The 18,115-nt window shown below is 36.7% G+C and overlaps 1 protein-coding gene across 3 annotated transcripts in view; it reads right to left on the bottom strand.

Moving 5' to 3' along the window:
• Window positions 1-2,739: 2,739 nt before the first annotated feature.
• Window positions 2,740-18,115, bottom strand: part of LOC129374709 (brain-enriched guanylate kinase-associated protein) — a 40,903-nt gene continuing 25,527 nt past the window's right edge. For all 3 annotated transcript variants that reach the window (XM_055053280.1, XM_055053279.1, XM_055053281.1), the window contains 3 exons: window positions 11,227-11,334; window positions 7,310-7,393; window positions 2,740-4,571 (listed from right to left, as the gene is read on the bottom strand). In XM_055053280.1, coding sequence (XP_054909255.1) covers window positions 3,045-4,571; window positions 7,310-7,393; window positions 11,227-11,334 — 1,719 coding nt within the window. In that variant the 3' untranslated portion in view covers window positions 2,740-3,044. The remainder of the gene's footprint in view (window positions 4,572-7,309; window positions 7,394-11,226; window positions 11,335-18,115) is intronic.

The raw sequence follows: 18,115 nt of genomic DNA, 5'->3' as shown, positions 1-18,115 counted from the left end.
AGGGCGAAGCTGAGTGCCTGCTAGTAGCAGCGCGTCCGTCGGCGGTCCTCACATCAACGGAGGAAGAAAACTGATGTTGCACCCTGGTCATTTTGCAAACTTTAATATGAAACTGAACAGCAAAAGAATCCGTCTTTTTAAATGAACCATATTATATTTAGCTTCTTCTTATTTATTTTACTTGTTTTTTTGCACCTACCAACAGGACAACATGCCTTTCTGTTTATGTTTATACTGCATCTGTTTTCTTTTTTGTTTTTTTCTCACAGTGTTTAGCCTAACTGGGCATGCTGGTTTAAAGCAACACAGTGACTCTACGGTTGAAGACTTAACCAGTTCTTTCTCAGTTCATCTTTTTACTGGTTTTTCAGGAAAAATCTGGGCAAAACTATCAGTACAGGAATCGGCTGAAACGTTAATGTAGCTGCACTTTTACTTTGGCTTACAGTGGGCTACAGCGTTGGATGTTACAAAAGAAGCATTTCAGATAAACACGTCTTCTGTTTGAAACGGGTGGGATCCTTGAAAAATCCACCTTGTGTTCTTGCAGACAGGAAGTAGAAATGCAGGAAAGATGTTTACATACAGAGACAGAAGCTCAGTTATACAGTATGTACACAGCATATTGGAGTCTGTATAGGAAACCATTCTGCTTGTCTAGTGAAAGAGGTTAAGGCAAAGTGTCCTGGTTTAACTACTGTGCCGGTCAGCCAACAAATTCCACATTTAATTTTGATATAAAAATATGAAAAACTCCAGGCGTATAAAATCAGACTCCTGCAGCTTATATTTATACTCCTACTGTGCTATTATTTGTTTTGTTTGCAGCTGACAGAAAAAATTAATACACACTGCATAACAAAACCATTTTATTCTCACTTTCTGGCTTCAAATCAGACTAAACTTTCCCTGTTTTAGGTCTTAACAGAAAATCAAAAATCATTTATTTGTTCCTAAATTCCAGGACAGATGTACTGATAATGAAAAAATTAGGCGCGCTACTCTAAAGCGCTAATTATAAAAACAAGTTCCATGAATGCTAAAAGTATTCAGCATTCATGCTAAAGTGCTAAACTCAATGCATGTTATTTTTTGTAACATGTTTTACAACAAATTCCACTTTAGAATCTCAATCAAATCCATGTAGGGGAAGCTATGTGTGGTAAATGCCTCGAAAGTTAGCGAAAATGCTACAGAGCTAAATCAAAAATTAGCTCTGCTCTTAGCAAATTAACAGAAGTGTGATTATCATCGTCCCAGGAAATGTAAGTAACCTTCTGAATTGGGAGAAAATTCTAAGAAAAAGTGTTTTTATTAAGTAAAATCAGTGGTATTTCTACAAGTTTCACAAATGCTAAAGCTGCTAGCCAAACAAATATATATCAGAAGCTAATGCTAAAACGCTAAACTCAATCATGTGTTCATAACACATCATGTGTTGCAACAAATTAGCACTTTATAAATTCAATTAAGTCCAAGTAGGGAAAGCTAATCGCTCTAAATGTCTTCAACGTTAGCTAACATGCTAAAGAGCTGAACAAAAAATCAGCTCTGCTCTTAGCAAATTAACAGAAGTGTACTTTCCACTATTCTAGGAAACATGAGTAAGCTGCTAAATTTGAAGAAAAATCTATTACTTTAGAAATCACTAATATTTCTGACACGAAACAGGAACGCTTTAGCCTGACTTAATGTCACATTGTGATTAAAAAGATATAATTTTTTTTCTTCAGTGTACCTACATTTCTTGTTTCTACTGCACTTTATTTCTAATGAATCGATAAATTGTTTCACTAGTGTATTTTTAACTTTATTTTTATCCTATCATCTATTTACTCACACATAAAACAATTAATTCACTATCTCAGTATTCAAGTTTTAAATGTAGCTTGAAGGAGAATAAATGTTTTGTTATGTATAAAAATTAAATGCCAAATAAATCAGAAAGTTATCAGAAAGTACAAGTATTTTACTTTCTGATAATTTGCCTGTGCAAACTACTTCAGCTTTTCTTTTTGTTTAATTAAACATGCATTATTTGGTTATGACAAAATAAATATTTTTAACAGCTTACAGTCAGCACAGTGTACAACACACCATAGATCTCTTGCTAACATGAGTAAATAAGACACTCCGTAAAACATCATAAAAGGCATTAAGTATGAAACATAAATAAATCAACGTACTGCTTCTCAGCCTTTAAAACAGACTCCTCTGTTGGAATACAACCAATGACCAAACAGATCACTGTCTCTGACACATTATGCTCACAAACAACTCTGCGTGTCGTTTGTGAGCATAATGTTACTCAAGTAAGAAAATACTTTCTTTTTACATCAATTTTCTGTCATTCTTCATTTCAAAATATTTGCTGATGTCTGCAGATCACTTTCTTTGTGTTTGTACTTTTCTTCATATCTGAGCCAAATGAAAGAGGGAGGAGAAAATCTGAAGCTGCTGTTTGGTTGTTTACAAGTATTTTAACTTCCATAAGTGCCGCATTATCTTAAAAACTCAAAGACCTCAACATTGTAGGTATGAAAGCATTACTTCTGCAGTAGGTAACCTCTCCCCAGCCAAACATTAATTATGTGGAGAAAAGTGAGGCTTGTACAATTATAGCATGCAGACACATGCCTCTGCACATCAAGGAAGCAGAAGTTACAGTTCCTCTCTAATTTGTGCCAGTTTTAGTGTTTTGAATGAGAGTTTTTGATGATATCGTTGGTGATATATGCCCTCTAAACGGGAGTTGGTGTTTAGCTTCTCACTGATCTAGCAGCATACTGGTGGCCATTCCTGGAAAAGAAATTACGAATAAAACTTTCTTTACAGCTGGTATATCTGGTTGCTACAGTGTATCAAGATGCACAATAGAAAACATGTTACAGACTGCATGAAGCGTGCCTTGGCTAAGATACAAAAAGGGACAACAGCTTAACACCTTATCACATGAATGTGTTTGCTTTAGGGGAGACATACAGTGCAGTACAGTATGGACTCTTCGTCATTGGCATGCATAAACTGAAGCTTCTCTTCCACACTCAGTTCAAGAGCGTACCATAGAGCTGTGCCTTGGTCAAGCTGTCTTTCCTTGTCAATCCTGTGCTCCCAAACTTTTGGTACCTTGGAGAAGTTTTCTTTGGGAGCGCGGGGCCTACACTGAGAGCGGAACTGGAACTTGGGCGAGGACGGATCGTTGGCCTTGGCGCTGGGTAGTGCTGAAGACTCGAGGCTTCCAGGGAGCTGTGGTGTAAGGACTCAGCCGAGCTGTCCACGCTCAGGTTCACGTAGTCCTTCTTTGCACTGTTCGCAGTTGTTGCAGCCCCACTGCTTTTCTTGTCTTTAGAGCTTCCTGAGAGGAACAGACTTCCCTCGGAGTCTTGACTGTCATTCTTGGCTCGGTACAGCAGAGATGTTTTCTCTGACTTGCGATGCTCCTTGGGTTTCGGATTGTGGCTGGGTGAACCCATAGAAAAACACTGGTCAAGCACGTGGCTGTGGAAGACATTGTCTCCTTCTTGGAAGCTGCTGTAGAGAGACTCTTTGAGTTTACTGGAAGGGCCAATTGCAAACTGTCGCTCAGAGAAGCTGTAAGGCGAGATCCGCCCTGCAATGTTGCGATAAGACGAGAAAGTGTGGATGTCTTCCACGCTGAGCTGTTTCCAGCGGACACTCAAGTCGTCCTCAGGTACGTCATTTTGGCTCTCCAAAGCTCCACCTTGAGCCTGGCCCAGTCCAGTTGTAGACCCCATGCTGTGGGATGAGGCGAGGCGAGGGGAGCTCGAGTGGTATGGTTCACTGAAGCACGAAGCTGTCCTTGTGTACGATGGTGACGTACCCTTCTGGGGACTCCTAGTGGTCACCATATGCTGAATGCTGTGCGACTTGGAGAACCCGGGAACTTCTTTGTCATACGAAGACAAGCTCTTGCGTTCATAGTCCCCACTGCCACCATCTCGCCAGTCTATGTACAGGCCCTGGTGGGACGAGGATAAGGTGCTGCTGGCAGTGCGCCCACAGCCACCGCTAACTGCTCCCTTCTCATCCGATGCGAGGCTGAAGCTGGAGTATGAACTCGAGGCCGGGAAGCTGCCAGTGCCAAACTCATCATGGTGGTGGAAAGACGTTGGCGGGTCATGGTGGGAGAAGCTGTCGGACTGGAAAGGATCATCGTCTGGGTTACTCTCTAAGGAGGTCTGGGCGTGCAGCTGAAGCAGGGCGGTGCCATGGAGGTCAACGCTTTGCCTGCGTTCTGTGTCTTGCCATCGCTCAGGACAATACAGGGCCGTGTCGCTGCAGTACAGGTCCGATGTCTTGTACGAAAGGCGGCGGTTCAGGTGATCGCTGCTTCCTGTTCCAATTAGAAAGTCTCCATCCTGAACGTGGGCGCTTGTGGGGCATGTTACAGGGGAATCTCTTCCAGGTTCAGGCTTTTCCAGGACCTTGGCAATTATGGCTGTGGGCACTTCTTCAGGGTAGTTAGGGTGACACATTGCTATGGTGGCTCCTCTACTCCGGCTATGTTTCTCCATGTAAGAGCTGATGCGTTCCTGGAAGTCTAGCGGCAGCTAAGGAAGAGAAGCCAAAGAAATTTGGGTTTCAAATTTAGATTCACATCAGTGTTTCGATATAGTTGTAACTCCTGAGGTTTGTCTTCTTTTCCACAAACTTGTATCTTCACTTTTTTCTTGTATTTGTTGTATTATTAGCTGCGTTCCCATTACAAATATGAAAAAAACTTTGTTGATGTTCCACTGATATTTGAAAAAAAACACAAATTCACAATTGCAGTGTTTCCATTAAAACTGCTGTAAGTTTTATAAAGAATATGTTGTTTTACGTATTTGTTCAAACGTCACCATGTCATGATAGTTTGAGTCAGATAATCTGAAAAGATCGATCTCCACCGTCTCCATGTGCTATTACTGCCATTTAAAGAAATGCACCGTTCCCGCCCAAAAACAACCAATCAGAACCAGGAGGAGTGTCTCTGTGCTGTCACTCACCCTCATGTTCATGCTGCTACATGTGCTATAGTGGAGAAACAACTTACTCTTACAGGAAAACATTCATATCCTGTCATCTGTGGCTACGCTAACTAGCATGAGCATTCACAACAGGCTCAGTTGATGGGGAAATGTGGGCAGCGCCGTACAAGATTGTGATTGACATCGCTAAGACCTGCCTCTGGGCTCTGATTGCTCATTTCTAGTCAGCACTGGGAGTACAGGGTGGAGGTAAAGCAACTTGAATTTTTCACAGATTATTTGTCTCATACCAAACTGTCACCATATAGTGACAGTTTCAACAAATATGTAAAAAAAATATACATATAAGGAAGAGAATAAAACCAGAACAAGCGGTTATTACGGGTTCCTCGCCCATTGCCCCGCCCCTCCCTGCACAGTTGGTTCTGGCAATAAGATTTATCTTATAATCGTCCTCCTACAACTTCTTGCCGTTTTCCACTTGACTTTTTGTTTTCATTTAGCAAATTTATTTTTGTAACTCCAATTTGTGTTAATGGAATCACGTCGAACAATGTTTCAATTAAAAAGTAGTTCAGCCTAACAGGCCAAATCTTTTTAAATTGTTTCTTCAAACTTTCGTTTTCTCTCTCAGTTTGTGCTCATTAGAAAAAACCTACTGGTTCTTTGTAGCCAATAAATTGATCAGAAACTTTTGCTGCCACACCAACCTCTTTCTTCTTCCCCTCTTTTTTATCCTTTCATCTTTTCTCTGTAGCTTCGTTGCCTTCTCAGCCGAGACACCCTCACTTCCCCTCCCTTTGTATTTTCTCAGTGTCTCTTTCTTCTGTCTACCATCAAAAAAACCTCTGATATCAGTTCCTCAGGGACCAAGTCATATTTAAATTAAACTGGTGGTCTAAGTCTCCAGCTGGGCTTTAAAAAAACTGTCTTTTTTGGCTTTGTTAAGAAATAGATGCTTGTGCTTGCATGAAATAAGCTGCATTTTTAAAGTTGGAGCTATTTTTAGTAGCTATTGACTCTCCCACAGGGAGCAGAGATGGAAAGTAGGTGAGCCTTTGAACGAGCAGCGTATGATAATGTGGAGTTTGCTCTGCAAGGGAGTTAAATCAGCATTGTGTCCGATCTAAATCACATCTTAATTAACAATCACAAAGTATTGCAGTGTTATTCCAACCGGAATGGAACAGGAAGCCATAAACTGATTGATCCATTTAGTTATTTTTAAAGAAAACTGATTCGTCATTAGTTCCACCGAAAATCTGGATCTTTCCATGTCAAAAACCAGAGATCAGACACAGAGGTAAAAAGTGGGTCATTGGATTTTAGGATCTGGAAAGTTTGATGTTTACAGATCATTTCCATCCAGATTGAGAGATTTTTCTAAAGAAAATTAGGCAAACATTTCAGTCTACAGATGAGACAAACTCCAAAAGTTTGCAGCTTTAATTGCAGCCGAAAGGTTTTGATCCAGGGAGTCTAAGGACAAACGCCTGACTCACTTTGTCAGATCTGTAGCTTTAAAACAATGAAAACAGTGTGAAGTTTCTCTTTCACTCCACATTTCTGTTTGTTAAGTCTGTTGCAATAAAAAATAAATCAGTTAATTGCATGATAAATTAAAACAAGCTCAATAATTTTCATTTGCACGATTTATCCTTTTCCTCTCTACCAAAAACTGGCTTATAAAACTCTTCAGTCTGGAGTTTTGGTCTCAACTCGCTCTTTCTTTACAGAGACTTCATAATTTTGTTCATTCTGTTGTTTTATTTATTGTGGATGTCTTCCATTAAAATACCCCTTAAAGTAAATTTTTCCAAAGCAGTTACTGAACAAGTAACTTTTCAGCAAGATATAGGATCTTATGTTTTAGAAAAACATTTCTTTATATGAACAAAAACTGATTATTTCACTTTCAACATGAAATAAGTGAAATAATCTCATTTAATATATTTTATGTTGCATAATCAGTCAAATCATGTTGCATGCAAAGGCAGACAGTTGTCAACCTTCCTCTTTGCTTCTGTTTTAATGTCCTGGTCATCAGCTGCTGCCTGTAAACAGCCCTTTATTTGCCGATTCATTATGCAGACGCCTCGTCAGACAGCAGACCTCCATCAGTCTGACTGAAGAGGCCAAGAGCGCCGTTGCTCCGTCTCTTTGTGAAATCCACTCATCAAGGTTTCAATCTGGCACCGCAGCTCTCTCCAGACTGATTCAAGCACTAATTAGAAGCTGCTAATCGACATGGAGAACATTTTGTATGTTTTACAGGTTTTTCAAGTCCTACTGCCTTGTTTGGATGCATATTTGCTCACCTCAGATGACTTGTGAGCTCTGTAGTGAGACTTGGAGCATTGCAGCAGCTGGGCGGCCAGGTTGCAGTCTTTCCTGTACAGGTCCTGTAAGAGACGAAAGATCTCTGGAACTACTGGGAAAACCCTTTCTGATGGAAATTTGAATATAAGCACACGCATTCAAATTGGCCTAGACAGCCTCAAGCATTGAATGGTTAGAAATCTACAAAATAACTTCTTCATCAGTGCAAATCAGAAGTTTACATTCCTCCATCGTATTTTCTTCTGCAACGAACTTATGAAGATGTTTTGCTCAATAATAAGACACATTTTGCCACATTTTAGTCTGATTTTTATAAGAAAGGAAATAAAATAATTCTGACTTTAATCTTCAGAAGAAAGTCAGAAATTTAAGACTTTTTTCCGTTGTTTCCAATCTTCAAAACCATAATGTTATTTTTCTAAATCTGTTTTACTTACTGGCATTTTCAGCTACAAAAACATAAATAAATAACATTAAGTAATACAAACTAAATGTTATCAAACATGGAACATATGAACAAAGAATGGTTCATTTCTTGGTGTTGCAGAGGAAATATATAATACCAACCTGTTCACTGCTGCTGTTTCTCAGCTGCTGTCATTTTCAAACTGTCCAAATAATATGGCACTTTGTTGCTACTCTGCATTTTAAAATCCAAATAATTATTTTTAGTTTGTTGCTGGAACAAAGTACACTGCAAAAATACAAAATCTTACTAAATATTTATGACTGAGTTTATAGTGCATATATTTTATTACACTTGCAATAAGACAAACTGACTTAAAGTAAATAATTCCTTAATATTGATGAAAGATTTCTGATTCTATGGGCAGATTATTTAATTTATAACATGGGGAAAATGTCTTAATATAAGAAAATATTCTACCAAGGAACTAGCACAATGGAAAAGAAAATCAAGCTCCAATATCTTGCTGAAAAGTTACTTGTAAGTTAGTTTTGTTTTATTTTAAGTGTACTGAGATATTTGCATTAGAAACTAGACCAAAAATAATTGGTAGGATTTAGTGTTTTTGCAGTGCAGTGGTGGCAGCATCATGCTGAGGGATCATCTCACTTCAAATCAACAGCAGGGAGCAGAAAAGTGACTCAAACACATTTAATTAGGTTTGGTAAAGTTTTATCCTTTACCAAGGATAAAACTTTACCAAGTTTTATCCTTGGTAAAGGATAAAACTGACCAGCATTAAGCTGCTGGAATCAACCAGATTTTAAAACATTTAAATATTTATTATGTGCATTAAAGCCAAACTAGTTCTTTCATTTCTGAAAAATGAAATAAAATCCAGCTGAAAATGGAGGATTTATTGTTATGTTGTCATATTTCTCAGCTCGTCTGCCATTAGCGGTTTGCAGGCTGTTGAAACGATCACCAGTTTTTAATATGAACGTCTCCTATCTATGCAGAGCAGACTTTGCTAATCTTGTTAAAGCATTTAAAGCAGCACTTCCACTTATCAGCGCCCTCCAGAACAGAGAGCAAGAGAAAACTATTCCTCCTTCTGCGCTCCGTCTCATGAAATCTTGATTTTGTTTTTGGTTTTTAATTAATATTTCCCAAACGATAATGAAGGTTTAGTGTTTTCCTCTGGCTTTGTTCATGCGTGTGTGTTTTCACGGCTTTTTTCGGTCCTGTTTGTTTTAAAACGGTCAGTTCTTGTAACACTGTCGCCTCCCGAGAGCTTCAGTTTCAGACGATGTTTACCAACCAGCCACTATTCAAAAGCAAACTTTACATTTTTAAACAAATATTTGCATGAACCAACAGTTGCATTTTGCATTGCTTAATTAATGTAAGGCAGGATTTTTTTTCTTCACAATCCTCACACAGTTCGGTTTTACATGTTGATTCTTTCAATAAATAGATGAATTATCTTGGATTATAACTGTTTTCTTCCAGTAATCTGTGTCATTTGTTGGATTATCAGCATTAAAATCATTTAATGTCAATGATAGTTGGAATAATAGTTTAAATTTACTGATTCACCAACTCAATGTTTACACTCATGCAAACAGATGCACAATTTCACAAACATGCATCTTTGAAAAGCAGAAGTGCAGCCTCCTGCAAAATCAACAAGAATGTAGCAAGTGGCTTGTGGGTGGCGAGTATTTTAACACACATAGGCACAGGGTTTGTTTGTTTTTTTTAATAAACTACTTTGTGCCAACTAAATAAGGGAGTTTTGAACAATACAAGCTTTTCCCCTCAGTGTCTGAAAAGGGTTTTTAAACTGTAGAGTTTAAAAAACACTTGTCTTTTCCAGCAGCCATTGCACGGCGGTGAAGCCAGCTGACAAAACAGGCAACAGGTTTTAGCTTAGCTGGAGTTGCTAGGTAACGGCCATTGCCTGCTGATTTGTGACATTTTAAAAATTTTGGTTGGGTTTTTTTTAAGCACCTGGGTTGCTTTAAGAAGCAGCAGAGACCTAATGGATTTGAAAAAAAAAATTAAATGTGAATTTTGCAAAATAGTTCCCTTTTAAAGGGACTTTGGTTTGCTTTTGAGGATATAAAAATCCATTCCTGTCATTTTTGTGCTGCTTTCCTGCTGCTAGAAGATAAGAAAACAACCACAGCAACAATATTAACCAGCGCATGCACTGCAAAAGTCTCACAAAGTAAGTTTATTATAATTTCTTGTGCAAATATTGAAAATAAAACAAAACTAACTCACAAGTAACTTTTCAACACGATATAGGATCTTGGTAAAACTCCTAAATTTTATTCTTCCACTAGGATACGGAGGTTTTTCAGGAGAACTGAAATCGGTTTATTTCGCAAAACTGCCTTGTTATTCCATTGGCAGATTATTTCACTTATAGCAAAACAATTTGAAATCATCTGCCAGTGAAACTACAACTTTTTCATCAATATTAAGAATTAGTTGCTCAAAATAAGCTCCTATATATTCTTGAAATATGAGTTAGTTTAGTCTTATTTCAAACATTCGCACTTGAAAGTAGACCAAAAACGCTTTGTCAGATTTTGTGTTTTTGAAGTGTTAAAAACCAGCTGACCAATCGTGCTGAAGCTCCGGTTCGGTTGCTAGGTAGCGACAAAGCATGACCTATCTATCAGGAAGTTTGTGAAACCGCTCGTTTTCCAGACACCAAAAAGCCATTAGCTAATCGGGTGATTTTATTAAACACTTAGTATGTTTTTTAGAAGCTGTTAAGACCCAAATGGAAGAATAAAAACATCCAAAATGTGAATTTTACATAAAAGGTCCCATTTAAAGCATCGAGTTTGACAAAAAAATAAACCAGAAGCAATCTACGAGGAGTCAAAGCATTGCACGACTCCCTCTCTGTGCTCTCTCTCTGGAGGAAATGTCTGCCAAACTGCTGGCTCAGATGGATCGAGGGAAATTGGCAAAGTGCTATGTACCTCAGAAGTGCTAATAAGGGCCATCGAGGAGAAAGAGGAAGGAAAAAAGACCCAACCGAACTTAGAGGCTGCACACAGAAAGCCAGTAAAATCACTTCAAAGAAAGCAAGGCACTAGATTGCCATGTGCCCTTGAGCTGAGAATCAGACTCCGACTTCTCCCCACCCTCAGGAAGCTCATTGATTTCTGTATAATCACTATAAAACACCCAGTGGCTTAGAGTTAATTCCTCTATCTGCTGTGGCACCTTGAAGCGCAAATATCCAGGATGCTGCAGAAATACAGCGGCGACGACTGGAAGCATCAATAGTTAGAGGGAGAAAGCAGATTTTTGAAGAGTTGTCATTTCTGCTTTCAAAAAAATTACTGACCAAGCAAAGAAAATGCAGATTTGTCCCCCCCTAAAAATTGCTTTTTTAATGTGGGAAATGTTTCATTCAGAAAACTCACATCTGTGGAAATCAGTTCCTGGAAGGCGCTTACTCACGTTGTCCTCTCTGAGTTTGTTGATGGTGATCTTTGCCTCCATGAGGTGATTGTTGAGAACAATGATTTCCCGGCTGAGCGCTCGCTTTTCCTCCTCATGGTGCTGAGACTGCAGGGAAAGGACAGACGAAGCACAGCAGAGGAGAAATTGGGGACAAAAGCAGAAAAAAAACAAGAATGAGTCAGTAGATTGTAGATGGAAGTTGGGAAGATTTAAAGGAAAGAGTTGAGATAATAAAAACAATGACGGCGAAGTCATGTTGAAAACGATAAGAGGGCAAGAAAAACTAAAGTGTGACGTCAATTAAAGTGACATTTTCAGCACGTCTTCATTGAAAGATTACCATATGTCCCTTTCTAGCATATGTGATGCAAGAAAGGGACAGAAAATAACAAATTAAACACTTATTGCGATTTTTACGGCTCTGTTTTAGGGTGAATGTTGACAAAAAAAAGGAGTAAATGCCAAAAAACAGAAATAGTTTTTGTTGTACTTTTCATTTTTCTTTAAAAAAAAATTATGCTAGTAAGAATTTTTACCCTGATTACAAATTAAAAATCTTCATCTGCATTAACAGGCCAAATTTGTATCATTTTTGATTTGCAGTTGGGGGCCATACAAAACCAGTCAGAGGGCCACGAATGGCCCTCAGGCTGCACTTTGGACAACCCTGCACTAGATTATAGGTGAAAGTTGCTAAAAATTAAAGGAAAGAGTTGAGATAATGAAAACATTGATGCCTAATCATGTTGAAAATGATAAGAAGCAAAAGAAAAATGAGAACAAGAAAGTGTCTAGAAGTGACGTTTCCAGCACGACTTAATTAAAAGAAGATTACATTTGGCAGAGCTCGTATCATATCAATTACTCTGGGAGAACAAGAACAGGACGCAGCGGGAGCAGGCGAAAATAAAACCAGGAAGACAAAACGACAAATGAAACACTTCCTGGGTTTTCAGCCGTTACAGTTGGAGAGCATTTAAGATTAACTGCAGCAATCTCCAAAAACTGATCGTGGCAATTATTTGCTCTTTATTTTGCACCTGAAACTCATTGAAACACTGAAATAAAGCATTTTTTTCTAAATTTTTAATGTTTTGGTACATTTTATTATAAAAATCCTTATTTACATATTAACAGCTTCATTCCCAGTTCAATTTGGTTTGATTAAGTGTTTAATAATATGCTATAAATAAACTAAAAGACAAAACTTAACTTACAAGAAACTTTTTAGAAAGATATAGGAGCTTGTTTCAAGTAGATAAAATAATTAAAAAATGAAATAAAAATTGAGGAGAAGGGTTTAGTTATAAGTGAAATAATCTGCCAGTTTTTTCTCATACATTAAAATGTCTTGCAGATTATTATTATTATTATTTACTTTTTTTATTTACTTAAATTATTTTGTTATTTACTTAAATTAAGCTCCTATTTCTAGCTGAAAACCTACTTGTAGATCAGTTTTGTACTTCTTACTTTTACTTGAATAATTATAAAGTATTTCCACTGTTCTTTGAATAAAACTCTGGATTTTCTACCCACTGAATGAAAAACAAACATCAGACAAACACCTGCAGTTTTTGTTAAAAGTTTAACAAGTTTTTTTTATTGATTTAGAAACATTTCATTGTTATTTATTTTACATATTCCCATTTTGGTCCTTAAAATACCCAAATTTCCACTTAAGTTTATATTTTGGTCCATCTGATTATGCAATTTTCAAATATTAGATGATTGATAAATTGATCAGTTACTGGAATAGATTTTTCATAAATACTTTTTATTCTTTCTTTAATAATTTCTTGGCAACGTTTTACTTCTACTTTAGTACAATGTTTTTCTACCGACCTTTAGTGTTTCTAGTTGTAAACAACCTGCTAGCATCTGGTAGCTTATTTAGTACTAAGTCAATAAACATTAGCATTAGCATCCTGATGTCTCCAGCTGCTGAAGGTTCAATATTTACTCTGCTTTTTCCTGCTGCTGAGGGAAATCTCTGTTTATCTCTGTTTAGCTGCTAATAGTGGCGGTTTGCTGCCGAGCGTTTCTTTGTGCAGCGCGCCACAGCTTCATCTGCAGCCGTTTCATTGAGCTAAACTGTGATTCAGAGGATTAAGACGGATTAAATCCGAGGTGCCCAAAGAGCGGCCACCTGCAATTCAGACATGAAACTAATTTTGGCCCAATTAGATGCAGATGGAGACTTTTGTTTTGTAATCAGGGTAAAAATTTTATCATTTTTTTTGTACAGGAAAAAGTAAAGTACAGCACAAAGTATTCATGTTTTAACAAAAGGTAAAATGAAGAAACTTTTACTGAAACGTCAATTTTGCAGCATCCAATCAGCTTTTATTCTTCATTAAACTTGTCAGGAAGCTTTTTGAAAGAAACAACCCAAATCCTGTTCTAATTACTGAAGATAAATTTATTCAATTGAAGCCAAAAGAAACTTAAAACTAGACATCACAAAACAGCAAACATGCAAAATTAAAGTAGTAATAAGTGGTAAATATCGTCCCCCTCAAAAAAAAACTGAAATTTTGAGCGTAATCTCAGAAGTTTTCTTGAAATTTTCTAAAAAATTTCCGAGAAAATTCTGCATCCTGACTTATTATCTCTTGTCTTCCAATCACAGCAAAGGTGATTTGAAGAGAGACAGAAATAATCCCAGCAGCTGAAGGTCAAACTTGAAGGTCAGACAAACGCAGGTTATTATTACATCAATGTGGGCCGCCCACTTAACCATGAATCCAATCTTTATTTAATAAAGCCAATCAAGTTAGGATTTGTGATTAGATTTTTTTTTTTTTTTTGTGGAGAAAATTTGCACTTGCACATGTAGGAAACCAGCTTTTCTGTATGGAATGCTTGAAATGCCAAAAAGGTTTGTGGCAGAAATAAACAAAAAACAAATTACTGTAAAGGTTTTCTATTGCATGTTGGTGTGGGGACTGAGATTTCTGTGGAAGATGGTTTTATGTTTGTTGAGCCATTTCTTTGTTGGTTTGGTTATTTTTTTTTAGATCTCTGTCCTGCAAAATCCCCAAACGATGAATAATTTTTAGTTTTCTGGTAGAGTTCATAAATTTTTGTTTTTAAATGTTTGGAAAATAAAACAGCCTCACAGAACCACATAATAGAGGGTTGATAGAGGAGCCATGTTGTGATGACTTCCTGAAGGCGGAGTTTCAGAAAGAGCAGGAGTTTCTTAAAGAGACAGCGGCCCAATTACAGGTATATTTGAAGGTAAAATATTTACTTAAATGTGCTACAAAATGGAATTATGTGCATTAAAAATACATGATACTGCACCTTTAAGTATATATTTGAATATATCTTGTTGAAGATCCTACTGTGCATAATCCCAGAGAAACAGCATACTGACTCCAGGAAGGAACAAAAATTATGAATATTATCTTGTACTGTACTGTGTGATGGGTGGGGGTTTGTTTAAATATTTCTTCCTGAAACATGTGATCACCAAAACATCCTTATCAGCTGGCTTCAAACATGAAAGACGAAGCAATCTATGAAAACGAATATGCAAATCTGGACAAGCAATTGACCCAGTGGGTGAAAAGGGATTTGTTTAATCACCACATGGCGCTTTAATGAATCAAAGCCTGGCTTCATTCTTTTGATTGTAACTTCTTGCAATTACATTGAAACGTAGTGGATTAAAATCTTTATGTAACCAACTTGAAGAACTTTGTTTTAGTGGCGGTTTGGACAGATTTGTGGATGTAACAGGACGAAAAACAAAAGAAGAAGTTTGTTTTCTAAGATACCTTCAATTGTTTCACTTATTCTGCAGCAGATTCTGCCTCCTCACTGGGCAATAAATGAAGCCTGAGTCCCAAGAGGGGCAATTACAGAGCAAGCCAGTTCAGAGAGGAGAGCACAACTCGCTACTCCATTTTAAACATGCTCTTATTTTAGAGGAAAAAGGAACAAAGCAGAAATCTGACCTTGTTAAAGAGGATTTTCAAATCAAAACACCAACAATACCCTGGAGTGGCCTGGAGAAACCAGATTTGCAAACAGCAGCGAGGAGAACAAAAGCTCAAGTCAACGGACAAGATGGAGGAGGAGGGAGAAAACGTGTAAAATTACATTTATGTAGCGTTGGATTTTACTGAAAAAACGTTAGATTTAGACTCAGCTTCCAAAAAAATGCACTGCAAAACAGGAAATCTTACTATTAGTCTGGTTTCTAGTGCAACTATCTTATTACACTTTAATTTATAATATAGGAAAAATGTCTTGTTATAAGTGAAATAATCTGCCAAAGGAGCAAGTACTTTTTCAGCAGTTTTAAGGAATTATTCACTAAATACAAGCTGAAAAGTTATTTGTATGTTAGTTTTGTTTTGCCTCATGTGTGCCAAAATATTTGCAACAGAACAAAAATATGTTTTTTGATGGTGGCTTTTGAATAGTAAGTCAACAACAAAGCAAAACAGTGAAAGATGTCAGCTGACCAAAGGTGCTGGAGCACCGCGTGGGTTGCTAGGTAACACTCCAGGCTCAGCTGGGGTTGCTAGGAAACGGCACAGTGACTCAAAATGTTACAATTTAAATTCTTTGGTCAGATTTTCAGTTTTTTCTTTTCCACATTATGTTTCTTTTTGTAGAATCTGTTTAGTTTTTTAGACCGGAGTATTGATGATCTTTGCATCTGGATTGCTACATCTATGTGATTTAATAAAAATAATTGTTATTGCAGTGAAATTGCGCAATTTTATATTGTCAGCAGAAAAACAGCTATACTCAACGACAACAAAAAAAAAAATGTTTCGCATTTTCTTTTATTGTGAATAGTCAAGTTAGTAGACATATTTTCATTTTCTACTCCTATTTTATGTTGCTTTGGTTTTGTTTTTCTTAATCAAAATGGTTGTAACATTTCTTTTTAGCAAATGTTAAAGCTTTTACCATTTTCCCAACATATTTTGTATCTTTAGCTGCCCACTTATGCCCTTAAATTTAATTAGGCTCATCCCAAACACTTCCAAACCTTCCCAGTGGGATCGTTTGACTCCCTGCGCTGTTTATGTAAGTAAGTTTGCTGACGCTGGGAGGATTGCTCCCCTTTGCTCCTCATCAGCCAAACGTTTGCTGAAAAAACCTGCCAAGCATTTAAAGCAGAAAGAGGAAAAATATCTCTGGTTGCCAGCTTAAAAATCTGCCATGTTTAGCAGTAAATCAGACTGATGATTCTTTTACAGCAACTTTATTCTGACATCTCTCCAAACCCTGCAGAGGTGTAATTTTAATCTTCATGGATGCAGACTTCTACATCTGAAGTTCTGATTGTGATTATAACCTATTGTTCTGCAGCCATGTTTTATAACTTTTTATCGCAATTACAATCTAAACAGGCTTCAATTTCCTCCGAACTCATAAGAAAAGTGTAATTTTAAGTTGGCTTTAAAGGAAATTGCAAACATGCATGCAGCAGCAGAATACTTTGTTACTTTCAAACTTTAAATCTGTTTCCAGTGCAAAAGGTTTGTGTCTGAGTGCAATAAAAATAAAATAAAACAAAAAAATCATTTTGGGTCAAATTAAATGAACTAGTAATCAAAAAAATGGTTCAAGTTATATATTTTATAAATACTTCACAATAAATTCAAAATAAATATAATTTAGTATTTTAAATGTAGAATAAAAATTGAGTATCAGATTTTTTGTTGTTTTAAAAGAGTTTCAGTCATTTTTGTGCTGCTTTTTTGTGAAGTTTATGTATTATTCTGTCACCAAGTTATGGGTTTCACAATGTTAGTTTTTGAATAGATTTTGCTCACTCACCATGATTTGCACACATTTTGACCAACACTGCGACAGATTGCAATGAATAGGAGAAAAAAAATATTTTCAGCTCCAACATTGTTTTAATTATAAATTGTTTGTGCAAAATTCAACATTAAAGTTTTGCTTTTCATATTTCCTTGTTTATACAGTCTGTGTTCTGTTTATTTTTACATTTTCTTAAGTGAAAGCTGAATATATTTTGGACACAGCAGATAAAAGCGGAACCGGAATGTAAATTTATTCATAAATATTCAGTGTCTGAAAAGAGAGGTTCCAAATTTCTAAATGTTACAACAACAAATCACCGAGCATTAGTAAAACTAGATTTTTTAAGCTTGGTGATTATTTGTAGAAATGCTAATTTATGCATTTTCCTCACATCCCAATCAAAGCAGGGATGATTTTCTCAAAGTCATTCCTGCAGACATTTTGTCACTTCTTCTCATTTCTCACTTTGCTCTTTATGATTAAAATACATTCTTTGCTATTATTTTCAATTGACCTCTGCAGTTCTGACCCATCAGATCTTTTGATTAAATGTCAGATTTGATTTGGTTTCTGATGCTGTTTTCTAAAAAAGGCTCATGTTCCTAACCTTAAAATGTCATTGCATGATATGACATCAAAAGAAATGACAAACCCAGTGAGGCCTGACTGTAAAAAATAGAAATAAATTTCACAGGCTACTGTCTCCTGGTATGAAGGACTTCAGCTCAGCACATAATCTGTTTGAAAAGTCAAAATCATCTTCACATCACCAGAACACACTGATCCATGAGGAGTGTTGTGATAAAAAAAATTAAAGGAAAATTATGTAAGATTTCAGTCTATTCATATAAAACAAAGCAAGAAATATCACACAGCTGCACTTTGAGAAATAGTTGGAACAAAATGGCTTGAAAACAGCAATGTGGAGGTTCTGGAGTGGCCTAGTTTAAGCCCAGACCTCAATCTGGTAGATTGATTGCATAAATTTATGCCTTGATGTAATTATTTTTGTGGAAATCAGTTTTCACTTTCTTATTAAAGTATTTTTTTCCTCTCTTTTTTTTCTAACAGATTTAATTTTTGTACA

The sequence above is a fragment of the Poeciliopsis prolifica genome, unplaced genomic scaffold (genome assembly GCF_027474105.1).
Source record: "Poeciliopsis prolifica strain line A6 unplaced genomic scaffold, Auburn_PproV2 SCAFFOLD037, whole genome shotgun sequence".
In the NCBI taxonomy this organism is placed as follows: domain Eukaryota; kingdom Metazoa; phylum Chordata; class Actinopteri; order Cyprinodontiformes; family Poeciliidae; genus Poeciliopsis; species Poeciliopsis prolifica.
This window is presented reverse-complemented; position numbering and strand designations above follow the sequence as displayed.